Source organism: Sus scrofa, chromosome 14 (assembly GCF_054392235.1).
Source record: "Sus scrofa isolate SSC_HxYL_T2T_F1_AM1 chromosome 14, Sscrofa_HxYL_maternal_Yorkshire_Landrace_v2.0, whole genome shotgun sequence".
Lineage (NCBI taxonomy): Eukaryota > Metazoa > Chordata > Mammalia > Artiodactyla > Suidae > Sus > Sus scrofa.
This window is the reverse complement of record NC_139396.1, coordinates 38,786,677-38,801,382: the sequence shown is the minus strand read 5'-3', so window position 1 is coordinate 38,801,382 and position 14,706 is coordinate 38,786,677. Positions and strand designations below refer to the sequence as shown.

The following is a 14,706-nucleotide window of genomic DNA, read 5'->3' as shown; positions in this document are numbered from 1 at the left end:
GGTGGGTTAAATTGCTTAGGGATCTCATTCCTATAATTAGGTTCTTTTAAGGTTAGAGGGGGAGAAAAATGGGCAAACCAGAAAAGGGACAAAAGAGCTGCTTTCACTTTCAACTAAACATCATTTTGACACTTCACACTTAATGTGGTCAAAATTCAACTCACCGTTGTCCTTAACCCTTTCACCCTTCAAATGCAACCCCCCACACTGTGCTCAGTCTGTATTTCATAAGATCAGTTGCCCAGTCCTCCTTAACTCCTCTCAGAGGGTTACTAAGTCATGTCAGCTTTTTTTTCCTAAATTTATCTTGAACCTGTCTCTTGCAGGTCACATTCAACTCCCACTTGCATTTCTGAAACACTCTGCAGATTGGTTCAGAGGCCTGTCTGAAATTCCGGTGTGGCACCCTGTTACACGTCTGTGTATCAGTTCCCCTTTAAAATTGCAATTGTCTCTTTATCATTCTGTACCTTCTGTTTAACCATAAGCATTTTGAAGTCAGAGACAAGGGCTTGATCATTGTTTTAGCTCCACTTTGGACCCAGGCTTTGACCCTCAGCAAATCCTTGTGACTTGAGTGCATGAAAGAAAAAAAAATATACTTTCACACCCCCTGTGTGGTGATACTTTGAGCTCACATACACAGAAATTATTGAAAACTTGTTTACGAGGGCAAGGCTTTTTTTGCATATGGTCAGTCTTGCATCCTCTTTTGTCTGCCTTTTTTTCTGAATGGATCGTGTATAGCTGTTAAACATCTCCTTAAATCCATAAGCCATTGATTGCTTATAGTTATTACTCTGAATGTAATTGTGATTTAATTTATAAGCAAGTAATGTGTACAAGTTCTCCTATTATGTTTAAAAAATAATTTGGCTTCTTGAGAATATCAATTATATTCCCAAAGCATTTTTAGTTATGAGGTTTTTCATTGGGAGGTACAATTATCCTGACTGAATATTGATATAGGAAAGCACATTTATCACAGGCCTTTGCCTTTCCTGAGAAGAATGGGTGATTCTACATAACTATGACTAGGTGTGCTGAATTTCTTTAGCACTCTTTTTCCAGATTTGTGCATTATATATGAAAGCACTCATCTTACTACACTCTCTTAGAAATCACTGACAGATCTGTTTCTTATATTGCTTTTTGAAGTCATTTTATGTTATCCTAAGAGGAACGTCATGGTTTTTTTCTAGTATTTTTATGCCCATTTCATGGTGTCATTTTGATGTTTTTTTCAAGTCTTTTCACTGTATTTGAAAACAGCAAAATCCAATTTCATTTATTCCATTTTAAGACTCTTTTCGCCCTTAGAACCATAAATACTACCTACCCATGTGCTTAAAACATTCTACAGCCCAAACTGATTAATTAGGCATAAATATTACAGAAGTGAAATTTCCAAAACTTTCCAGGAAACCCATATAAACGTTAACTGTGTGCTCCATGGAAATGGTGTTGATACATAGAATTTAGCCTTGATACTATTAGATAATAATGGGGAAGTATATATTAGCAAGAGTACATTTCAGTGCACTTCTTACTTGTTTGTGAGTCACTGCTATAAAAGAGGATAATTATTTCATTAAGAGTATGTGAACAACAAAGACTTATTGTATATATAGCATAGGGAACTATACTCAGGATCTTGTAATAATCTATAATGCAAAAGAATCTGAAAAAGAATATGTGTGTGTGTGTATGTATAACTGAATCACTTTGCTGTATACTTAAAACTAACACAACAATGTAAATTAACTATACATCAATAAAAAAGAGTGAATGTGAAAATAAATCAGTAATGAATTCCATGGGTGGGTAACTATGATGATGTAGAAGCTCTGGCTGGGAAAGTATTATGCAAAGTATAATTTCCACAGTTGGCTGATAACCCAATAAATCAAAAGCAGGATAAGACATACTACAGTTTGACATCTGACATGGCTTTCCCTTCCTCCGTCGTCTCTAGCTGTAAGCACAAGATGTACCTAGAAAGGCTGCCAAACACCAGCATCATTATCCCATTCCATAACGAAGGCTGGACGTCACTCCTACGTACCATACACAGCATCATCAACCGAACCCCGGAAAGTCTGATAGCAGAAATCATCCTGGTTGATGACTTCAGTGATCGAGGTAGGATACTGTTAATTATATTTTACGTGACTCTCTTATCACCTGCATAATCACGATGGGCTTTTAAAATAAGGCAGGTGATTATTGTGATGATTTCTCTCTGAAGCTGTTTATGAAGTTTTGTGTATGTTGTGATGTTATGAGTTCACAAAATGTTGGCCAAATGCGAAAGGAATTGGATAAGTTATCGGCGTCATTTGGGGACTTATAAGAAATTTGCATTATGTTTTTGTTGTAAATTGGGCAGATGTTGGCAGAAAGCCTCAAATTCTCCCTTCAGCTTCAGGACAAATATTGTAAAATATATATGGTGGGTGCATATGAATGGTGAAATGCTCCAGGAGAACCATAAATCCGTTCCCTTCCTGAAAAGGATCTGCTCTGTTATTTACTGGTGTGATACATGTGCTTGTATTACTTCATAAATACTGGAAATTATAAGTAGTGAAAATAAATATTTTTACCTGGCAAATTTTAGCAATTTTATTATATTGGAAAGTAAAAACAACAACAAAGAAACTTGGAGTTACAGTGTATTAGAAAATTTGATGAAAGTTTTAAGATTCTTTACTACTTTGATGAACATAATTTGATTTATAAATCAGGGGAATAAGATTATAGAAAGTTTCTTGAGATTAGGACTTGATAAATCATACTCACTCTAAATGTGGAAATTATTAATACTGCAGGGAAAGTAAAATTCTTCATTCCTGGCTGGTGTGAGTGGAGAGGCAGAAACTCTTTCCGAACATACTTATCTACTTGGGGATACAGTCTACTTTCTATTTTGTTGCATGAAGGGGTGCTGCTGAGCTGTTCTGTATGTGTGTAAGAAAGAGTAGCAATAATGCCTCATAAGAGAGTGCATCTTGAGATCTTGTGGACTAACCAAAGTTTTGGAAATTTCCTTTGCAACAGAAACATCCTTTTCTTCATAGTACTTAAAAATTCTGTAAAAGTGAAACTTCTTGGTGTGTTAGTTTTGAGGTTCTTTTAACATTTCTGGTCTGCAGTGATTCACTTCAATTACTTATTCAAGGTTTGCTTGATTGTTCATGTATGTTGAAGTTCATATGACAAATGCAAGGTTGTCTATCATTCTGTTGAAATAGTGAGGTACCGATTTGGTCATTTAGGTTGATTTCAAAGCAGTGTTTGCCTTGCATTGCTTAGGTAGATATGCATTTAATAAGTATCTAAATAAATATTGAATAAGTACCTAAAATTAAATGTATTGTTTAAAATTAATTTAAATAACACATGGATTGCTTTTTTAAAAATTTTTAATTGAAGCTGCTTGTTTCAAAGTAGTCATTATTACCTCAAGCTAAAAATAGTCATTTCAAGTGTTAAAGCTAAAACTTTGCTTTTAAATATAAGACGGAAAAAGGGAATAAAGATCCAGGAGTGCACATCACCAAATAAATGTTATTTTTTGGTTGACTGGTCCTGAGAGAAATAAGATAGTGAATCTTTGGAGAATTTTCTACATAATTAACTTTGACTTGATAAACTATTTCCTACAGCAGACTTTTGACCAGGGGGTAATAGAGTAGGAAACACTGGGGAGCAGAAAATTGTGGATGGTAGAGCATTTTTTGCTGAATATTTCTCAAAGTTATTTTTCAAATGAAAGTCATTAAAGAGGGAGAAAATAGTGGCATCCACGTTTGTCTTGACTTCTGTTTATTGTCATAATATCAGTTAGGTGGATTCTCCTTCTGTGTGTAAGTTACCTGGGAAGGAGGTGTGTTCCAGGAGGCTGTCGATGTCACCAGTGTTCGTGAAGTGAAGCGATACAAAAAGGATTAGTTGGGAGGCTAATGGGGATTTTGACTTTCCTAGTGGGCATGTTTAAGGATTTAAAGTTTTCATAAATCTTTCATTGAAGTGTTCTCTTCCTAAGAACTATCAAGTTGAAAGCATTATTTTTTGATCATCAAACTTTCAAAAGGAAATTTTTTTTGAATATGTGTTTCATTTGACTAGCCTGCCTATGTGTGTAAGAGGAAACATGGAAAGAAATATATGATAAAATACTTCTAAGATCTCTTAGAATATACATGATTCTGAAGTTGTGTGGAATAGGGGAGATTCTCTTTCCAAGTTTTTGTTTCAGGTTACAGAACCTCATCTGATAAAATATGAGGGTTTTGGTGAATCTAAAATCATCACTCATGCTTTCTAACTTGCAGGAAATCTAGAAAATCAACATGATAGACACAGGTTAGAATCCTGATACCAACTGTTAGCTATATGACCTTGGGTAAATTGACCACTTGGTGTCTCAGATTTCTTACCAAAATGGCAATGAGTAACTTCTTAATTATCCAAGTACCTCCCCCTTGGGAGGTGGTGATGGACATATCATTAGACAAAGGGGCTGTGCCCTAGGGGAGGGTAACTGCTCTCAACTTCTGTCTATTCCTTGCCAAATACTCTCCTGAAACATGGAACTCATGGTCTCACACTTTGTGAGGAGATGCTCTCCATTTAATTAATCATATTTATAAGAATGAATGAATGATTGAATCCATCCATCCATTCCTCCATCTATCCGTCTATCCATAAATCCATCTATCCATCCATCCATCCATCCATCCATCATCTATCACCTGTCTTTCTCTCCCCTCCGCACCCCTATCTCCAGAAGGAACAGAAATCAGTTGGAGGGCATATGAAGAAAAAATTGTGGCAATTTATGAAATGTTGGAAAATTAACATTTTTAAAAAACATATCCAATTTTCCCAATAAACATGTTTTTATACAGATATTGAAGAAAAGTTAAATTTTTAATTCTGTCAAAAGGAGGATAAATGGATTGGGTTACCTCCCTAAATTATATGAGTGGCCTTACATGTGCGTTTATCAAAATTGCTTTCAGGACTGTTTTTACTATTACAAAAGAAAGAGGTTATCACCAGGCATCTTGTGTTTACTGGGCCTCCAAGACAAAGAAGTTGTCTCAGCTTTTTATTCAGATATTATGTATAGCCACGCTGTTAAAAATCTATTATACTTTATGATTTAAAAAAAAAAGCAAACAGAAATCCAAATCCTGTAACATGTAGAGTCTTTTTCCACCAATTCTTTAAACATCGCATTAAGTAGGCTAGACAATTTTAAAGTACAGGCAAATACAGGGGATTTTTTGGCTACCTTTAGGAAATTATTTCTGAAATGCTATACTTCATATTTATTTTCAGAAATATACTCCCTGTTCCAAGTCTGTTCAGTATGTATTTTAACACCTTTGCACTGTAGCTCTTCTGAATATTCTTTAATATCCTTTGGCTAAAGGCAATAACATTTTGACAAGACTTAATCAAGTATTACTGCTTTATATTTTATGTCCCCCAGGTCAGTAGAATAGCTGTGCATGGAAAAAAAAAATGAGAGCCAAAATATTAGCCATGTTAATAGCACAAGTGTAATATCCCTTGGAATTCATAGTTCCAAAAAATATAATCATCCTAATGATTGGTAAGTTCTGTAGTACTGGTTTCATAGCAATAGAGAAAAAATACAGAAGTATTTTAGACTTATAGAATAGCTATAAATATTGCAAGGTGATTTTTGAAAATCTGCTTGGATTTACCCAGTTGACCCCATTTTCAAAATGCTTTTTAAAAAAGTGAACATTCTGGCACCTCTCAGTTTAGCTATTCCTCCTGAAGCAAGCTTGGTAAAAGCATGTTGTTTTAGCCTCAGAACATAAGCTTACTGTCTATAAAAACAGGAAGGTGCAAGCCTGCAGGTAAGTTTTCAAAACCAACCCCATGTTTTTGCTATCTGAAGCTTCCCAAAGTGAGTGAATATATATATTTTTTCCAGTAGGCTCTCAGAAATACATTTAACAACTTAACTTGAGGCCTATAACAAGGCTTCATGATGACTTTAAAGCAGGACTAATCCTGGGCTTATCTCCAAATTCCAGGCAACCTTCACTGCATCCACATGGAAAATGTTGAAATGTGTCAGCTAAGCTGGGGCTTAACCTCAGAGACAGGGCATATTTGAACCTGACAATTCTCTAAACTTTGTGAGCTTAGAAGAATTCAAGTTCAAGCTGAGGAAACTCAAGGGAGAGTTTCTGACATGCTTCCTTAATGCAGGTGTGGAGACGCAACTCTGCCCTGGGTGTACACACACAGACACACCAGCGCACATGCACACTCTTTCTCTTGTCCCTGCTTGTTTCAAACTTCCTGGACAGGAAATGTCAGGAGCTGAGTGTTTTGGTTTCACAAAGACCTATTAATCATCTCCAAGTTCTAGCTAGAGGAAAGTCAGAAGGTTGAAACCGTCCTCCTCATCTAGCAAAATCAGCAACTTTAAAGAAATCCGGTATCTTCCTGTCAGAGTGCATAGATCCTTGGTAATCAAAGTGTGGTCCACAGACCAGCAACATCAGCACCACATTGACACTTATTAGCCATGCAGACGCTCAGGTCCCATCCAGATATATCAGACTCTCCACCTCAACAAAATCTATGTACAATTTTTATGCAAATCAGGTTTCAGAATAATTATCGTGTGTCTCCAAGTTGGGGTTGCAGTTTCCATGAGTAGTGCAGATACATAACTTGCAGAACTTCAAAATTCTCCTGTTTTTTATACTTCTTATTATGACATAAATTTTTCTATTATTAGTTAGCATTTAACTGATGCTGGATTTATAAATCTATAAAGGAAAATTTGGGATGGGAATTCTATAGCATTATCTCTACATTATTTTATGTAATATTCATTATTACATTTCTTTGATAGATTTTAGCATTTTCACAATATAGCATTTATTCTGCCTTCTTATGAACTCATTTTATAGCATTTTATGTTTAATTTCAGGTTACTCCTCCCTTGCCAATTTTCATTCTTTGTTATACAAATACTCCTTTCAATATTTTATAGATGTATTTTGCTTTGAAATTAGTTATTCAGTTTCATGCCAAATTCAGAACCCATCTATAGATACACAGAATTTCTTTAAAGATCCATACTACCATAAAAATCTTAGTCTCTACACATTGTTGAAAGAGCTTATAATTCTTTAAAATAGACTATTTGAAGTCATTTTGCAAGTGGTAATGACAAGTCTTGAATTCTTGAATTTCAGGTTCTATTTTACAGAAATATATACTCTCCAAGTATACCATTAAGGAAGATTTCCGTAAGCAAACAAATCAGTTAGTACAAGTTTTACAGCTCTTCAAAGGTGGAAGGTATCATTGGTGTGAAAAGGTTGTAAAATAGATGAGGGATGGTAGTGCAGCTCTATTTTATACGACAAAATACTAACACTAAAGTGCATATAAAGATTCTGAGATGACAGTCGACAAAAATGCTTTAGTGCTGGTGTCCTTTCTGATAGTACACTAGACTGAAAGACAAGCTATTCTTGGGTCTCAGATTTATTGAGAACTGGTACTCTAAATGACCCTTGGACTTGTTGAGATTTATTATTATTCATATTTTAAATTATAAGGATCATCACATTTTAAAATCAGAACATAAAATTAAATACAAATAAGTAGCTGAAACTAAGAAAGTATTATAAAATTCAATTCTACACTTTTCTATTTAGAAATTCATCATCCTCTTATATAGAATTGAAGGAAAGCTGTTCGATTTCCAGTGATAAATGTGTATATCATGCTGCAAAAGGATGAAATGCATGGTTTTCATGGAATGGTTCTGTTTTACCAATTATTTTTGCCTTTGTCCCTGAGAGGGAGCCCAGGGTGTGGAGTGGTACTGGTTCCCAGGCGAGGGGTCTAATCGGAGCTGTAGCTGCCAGCTTACAGCAGAGCCACAGCAGCATGGGATCCAAGCCACATCTGTGACCTACACCACAGCTCATGGCAACACCAGATCCTTAACCCACTGAGCAAGGCCAGGGATTGAACCCGCAACCTCATGGTTCCTAGTTGGATTTGTTCACCACTGAACCACAACGGGAACTCCAATCTCTATGTAATGTCAATAAAAACTATTTTTAAAATATTCTAGTGTAGAATTTGAAAATACAGTATCAGAATGGACCAGGCTGAGACTGAGTTTGAACACAAAAATAAGTACTTCGGAAAATGTAGAGTGAAAAGACACAGCCTAAGTTCCATTGTCTAGTTGGGCTTTAATCAGGTATCACATATAATTTTAGAAAAAAAATTCACAGTTGAAAAAATTTATCATTACTCTCTTTTTCTTTGCCATTAAAAATATTTTGTGTGTGTAAATGAATGGAATAAATCAAGTTATAATGCTGTAGCTCTATTGTGAGGCCTTTAAAAATACCTGTATAGAAAATGTAGTCAAATTGAGGATTATAAATATTTATATTTCCTCTCTTAGTTGCTTTAAAATTATCTTGCTTTTAATTTTTTAAAATATTTTTATTTTGAAGAAATGATAATCCCATCTAATTGTCATTTTTCTACCTAGCATTTAGCTCTTTCACAGTTTCATTTTCTTAAATATTAGTTTGAGGCATAGGAAATTGTCATTTTTTTTGTAGGACATTAATGGTTGACTGACAACCTCATGTATTTCATATTTAATAACCAAGCATCTTAAAAACTTCTCTCTCGGGATTTAATAATTATTTAGGGCTCATGTTTTACATCAGTCCTTGTAAAGACAGAAAAGGATAACACCCATCCTCAGGTAGTGGGTAAGCCAATCAGGTTTTCCAGTTGCTTTTTCTGGATGAAAGCTCCACATGGTTGAATCAATATGGGTTTGGCATAGAAAGAGATGCTTCTTTTCACAGTAAAACTGTTATAGCTCACCAATGTCACAAGGCATGACTTGCTCAAGAAAAATAAATTGTGCAATTCATTTTATGGCAGATTAAATCCCATTTATTTCCCTTCAGACAGCTGTCTTAAGTAGGATGTCACTCATATGAAACCATTTTGTGGATCTTGGGCTTCAGATCTTGGGTAGCATGGCTTTCTCTACTTTCTCTGATGAAATAAAAGATTATGTTGTATGATTATTCCCCTTGTCAGCAAACCTCAGCTAGTGAGCTTTAATAATAAAATGTTTGGGATTTCAAACAATTCTTTTTGATGTCTAAACACCCTTCTGCTCTTAATTTGAGAAAAAAAAATCACTGCATTGCCACAATGCAAAAAAAAAAAAAAAAATACAAATGCAATTATGTCCTCCTTTATCTTGAGTTGTAATATTTACTTGGAAAATGATCAGTCTCTCCTCAGTCAAGGCTTTTGAAAAGCTAACAAGTTTTAAACATCAAATGGATCTGTATTTATGAAACATATTTTAACAAAATTCTCCTAACAAGAGTTAAGTGTTTTATGTCAACTAAGGAACAATTCCACATTAGACTGGTAGGATCTTTGAGAGGAAGGAGTTGCAGGTGACCTGGTACATTTGTAAAATTTTATGGATGAATGAACAGCCTCAGAGAGGTGACATCTTAGGTCATACACTAGGTCAACTTTATGTGCTTAGATAAATGGCAGATTACCTCAAATGGGCAGTTTTCTGCTCGACGATATTGGGCTCCTCTCCTCTACAGTTTCCTCAGATGTCTAATTCTGAGAAATTAGAACATTCTCGTAAGTATCTTTAATTTGATAAAACTGTACTACAGTTATATAGATCCTCTAAATAATTGGATCTAATTTATTACCCATTTTCACTGTGGGATCAGGATCATAATAGAAACCATCACTTTCCCCTATACACACATATATTAGAACAGAAAATTCACGAGAAAAAATAATGGCTTGAACACACAAATTCCAGTGTCCATAATGGCCTTCTTGCACTGCAGGGAGCCAATCAGATCTTTCCTTCTGGAGAAAACAGTGCTTCTAATAGTCTGAAAGGCTCACAAAGTAATAAAATGGGTCATAAAACATAGTTAGATATGTTTCATGTGGCTTTCCAGGCAGATTTAAAGTAGAATTTATGGAGGTAAGTGAATGGATGTTAGGCTGGCCCCATGTAGGTCATCTGGTACTGCCTTTATTCTAGAGGTATTGTTCCAGGTTTAGGCAGCCTCACGAGGCTGTCTGACTTCACAGAAACCAAGATGCTTTTGAGATTGCCTGGGACCACTCAGGTATAAAATGCCCCCAGACAATGAGGATCTTTCTGGGACAGAGAATCTGGGCTGGGGTGGGGGGTGGGGTGAAAGGACAGGGTGACTAGGTAAATATTCAGCATTGGATTGGATACAATTAAATACACATCATTGATTTTCCACTTTTTTCTGCCTTATCTCCAAAAACTCTATGTGGGATATTTAATTACAAGCCACTTTGGAAAGCTAGTAGGTACTTCTGACCACAATCTTGCAGTGGGACAGTGACAAAGAAAGCTTAATTTTTGAATAAACTTAAGCTCTGTAACTTAAAATTTTGATTTTTGTGTATTACGTTTCTGCAGGATAATTAAGGCCACCTCCAGTCTTAAGGAGATAAGACTTTGGGTTTGAAATAAAATTTAAGCAGTTGATTTTTTTTCAGGTTTGGTACATTTTTCCCCTTCTAGTTTTGCTGATTTAAAACATCACTTAGACAATAAATGAAAAGCTCTATGAAGAAAAGAAAAAGTGTGTTTATTGTATGGTGCTGAGTATTATGAAATTATAGATTCGTGGGATGGAAAGAAATACAGCAAGTAGTTAACAGCTGGTTAGAAACAGTCTTGAATTCTAGCCCTAGCTCTGCTACTTCAGGCATGGGGACTTGAGAAAGGATTGGCATGACGCTAGATTACAGAAACAAGAAACAATTTCATTATTTTTTTCACTTTATAAAATTATCTATAAACTGAAAGGTTAGGAAAAATAAGCCACTCACTATGGAGAGGAGATAGCGGGATGATCCGTGACTTCTTCAAATAAATTCATGCTTCAAGGTCTAAACGGTCACAGTGTGCTCAGAGAAATTACAAAATTTATCTTTTAACCATGAATAATCTTCATGAAATGATGATGAAGGAAATAACTTCCCAAGAAGGGAGGCAGATAAATGTAGTGTCTATATCTATAAAAAGACTTATTTCAGGTTCCAAAGTTCAGTGTACTTGTTTATAATCTTTGGGAAAATATTCAAGTAATTGCATTAGTGATGTTTAAGTAATAGTACTGGGCAGTCATACTCAGAATAATACTCATAGTAACATGGAATTCTGGGAGTCAAAACAAGTTTGTTAAGTTTTAGTCCGACATCATCTTGGGACGGGGGCTGGGGACTGGGGCTGGGGGCAGGTGTGACTTCCAAGCTCAGATTCTCTTAGCACTGGGGCTTCCTCCCCACCCCCAGGGGTGACTATAATATAAAATCCTATGAGACTCAAGAGACCAAACTACCCGGTGGTTCCAGGTAGAGCAGATGGCTTTTCTAGGCCACTCCTGTGAACATGCAAGGTCACCTCAGACAGCCTGGCACCAAGCAGCCACTCACCTACAAACCCCTCTACCAAAGGTGAGACACACACAAGAGCAGGTGTCTCCACTGAAGGAGTGGCTGGGCTGAACCCAAGATGCCCTGGTAAGATGATTCTTGGTGGCATGATAAGCTCTGAGGAATCCCTGGACATAGCACTTTTACTGATCATTGTCTTTATGGAAGCTGTTTTCTTTTCCTCATGTCCTTATCCATCAGGAAGAAGCCCTAAAGACACCCCAAAGGACTGGCAGTCCTGACACTTACCTAAGTCCTCAGGTGATGTGGTCATCTTATAAATCACCATAGATTCCCTCCTGGTGAAAGGATTTATGAATCAAAAGCAAAGTCATTCTGATGGGTGGGGATACAGGGACATAGAAACCAGATCTCCATTGATGTATCTGTAGCTTTTGGGCAGCAGGCAGTCAGCCTAAAAGGAGATCCTAAAAGAGATAAGCTCTTCAGAGATGCATCATTAGGTGTATACCTCCCTCCATCAGGAATGCTTTCTTTTTTTAACATTTAATTTTTCTTAAAATTTAATTAAAGTAGAGTTGGTTTACAATGTTGTGCCAATTTCTGCTGTACAGCATAGTGACCCAGTCTCTCTCTCTCTCACACACACTCTCACACACACACACACACACACTCTTTTCCTCCTTTTATCTCCCATCATTTTCTGTCCCAAGAGATTGGATATAGTTTCCTGTGACATACAGCAGGACCTCCCTGCTTATCCATTCTAAATGTAATAGGAATGCTTTCTGATAACTGGCAACTGGTCCTAGTCAGTAAGGTCCACTTCATGATGACTACCTTGATTGTAGCCAGATAGTATTTTGGGAACTACATACTCATCCATGCAGTGACATGACAGCTTTCAAAAGTGTAGAGTATAGTTATTTAAAACTGTGTAGTTAGTAAAAAAAAATTTAAAGGAGTCCCTGCCCACTTTTTTTATTTCTAGGGTACAGATAACTTGTTCCTCCTAAATGAACAGTATTATTGCTGAATTGTAGTAAGAGCACATTTACTCAGGGTCAGGGAACTGGTGGTTGATTCCTAAAATTGAATCATCACGCACAGGGGAATCATGAGGTAACTCCACTTAGGACAGGAAAAAGAAGGAGACAAAGATAAAAGAAAAAGACTACTGCTTCTGAACTGTCTGTGATGGCTAAAAAATGTAAGATATTACTAGCAGGTAGAACTTGAAAGAGAATAGCAATGGATACCTTCAATTAAAATGCCATTCCTTCATATCAAACTGTCATCCAAAAGGCAAATCTACTGTGTGTAAAAATTCTGCCCCAATCCAGGTATCAAAGACTGAACTTCACTGCAGGCCTGAGGCAATTACTTTCAAGTCCTGAATAGAACTTTGCATTCAGTATCTTCAGCATGTTTCCTAATTTTCTTCCTCTGTCTCTCTAGGTAATTGAAAGAGGTGAACATACTCCATGGTTTAATGTATTGATCCTGGATGATTCAGGATGTGTATAAAATAACTCAGCCAATGAAAGTATTATGCCAAACATATGTTTCGAGTTTTAGGAATGCTGGCCACAGTATCTCTAAATTTTGTCTTTTATACCTTTATCTGAATTTGGAAGGGTAATCTATTTTGCTCATTTTAGGTAAAACTCAGAGCATACTACAGGATAGTTAAATGTTATGGTCAACCCAAACCCTTAGCACTGTAGGTTGAAAGCTTCAGATGACTTAGTATGAAGAAGGCTCTTTGCTGGTGAGACATTCATTACAGGGCAGCACTAGTAACAGGTATAGCACATGATCTTTTCAATTCTTTAAGCCACTTTCCCTTTCAGGATCAGAGAAGGTGTGCAAGGGAGCTGAAATCCCATGTGCGAAAAGATAGCATGTGTTCCTCTTACATCGAGTCTCAGGATGGCATGGGATGGGAAAAGAAATATGTGTTGAATATATTTGATCCAATGCTGTATATGAAGGTTCAGAATTTTAAATAAGAAGTGTGCAGAGAAATATGTTTCTTACTTGCTTATCCCATAATCAAAATGAAAGGAAAAAATATAAGAATGCTCAACTAGTGGAGAGAGTAAGATAAATTTGTATGTAAGTTGTATATGTGGAAAAGAAACATTGGGAAACTTTTATTTCAAAACAGGTTTTATTCAAATCTAAGTGTATAGGTATGGCTTCTGTCCACTTTGCACTCTTAGCTCCATGATGGCAGATGGAGTTGCCTGGTTTGTCACTGCTACATCTCCAATGCCTGGAATACAGAACAGTAGATGCTTAATTAATATTTGTTAAATAAATTAACAAATCATCAACGAAAAAAGTAATCCCTTTCCATTTCCGAAATCAGAGACCGTAACGTCACCAGCTCTCATCATTGTAGCAAACTTCATCTTCAGTCCTAGTCTATGTCTTTTTTCTGGCCACGCGCACAGCATGCAGATGTTCCCAGGCCAGGGATTGAACCTGTAGCACAGCAGCGACCCGAAACTACATCAGTGACAATGCCACATCCTTAACCTCTGGGATATCAGGGAATTCCCTCCTAGTCTTGATTTTCCTCAAATTCCTTCATATGCCTAAGCTTCTGAGTTCATCTCCACACCTAACATGGGAAATCTTTTTAAAAAGTCAGAATGCATGTAGTACATTCCTCTAAGTTTTCACTTTTAAGGAAGGACTAAAGTTCATTACGTCCTCTGAATCTGGTAACCCTGAAAAAAATCAGAGACATTTTAAGAGCTTAAAGAGCCAGGCTGACCCACCTTTCGACACTGGGGGTAATTGAAGACAGTTTCAGCTTCCATTAAGAGCTTCGTTATGTACAGGCCCTGTCAAAATCTCAGATAAGCCCTAGATCACTGTGAAAAAGCAGTAATTCATCAGTTTCAGCTTGAAACTGGCTGGCTGGAGGATATGAGACAGATAATTTGACAGCATGTGTTTTGGGGATTGGTACAGCTTATGGGAGACTTTCTAATTTTCCCCCAGTTTTTCTTACTGAAGGTCATATTGTATGTCCGTATTACTTAAGGTCATGCAGGAACTACATATATATTGTTTTCTGTTGTGTTTTTCTGTCAATTTAGTTGACAGAATAAAAACAGTAGTTAATTTGAATTTCAGATAAAAATTTCA

General features: G+C 36.3%; 1 protein-coding gene across 21 annotated transcripts in view; it reads left to right on the top strand.

The window, feature by feature from the left end:
• The window catches only part of GALNTL6 (polypeptide N-acetylgalactosaminyltransferase like 6), a 1,215,026-nt gene that overhangs the window by 531,324 nt on the left and 668,996 nt on the right, over positions 1–14,706 (top strand). For all 21 annotated transcript variants that reach the window (XR_014826525.1, XR_014826524.1, XM_084994758.1 and 18 more), the window contains one exon: positions 1,976–2,142. Coding sequence is in view for 19 of the 21 variants with exons in the window: in XM_084994758.1 (XP_084850884.1) it covers positions 1,976–2,142 (167 nt within the window). In the remaining 2 variants the exon portion in view is untranslated. The remainder of the gene's footprint in view (positions 1–1,975; positions 2,143–14,706) is intronic.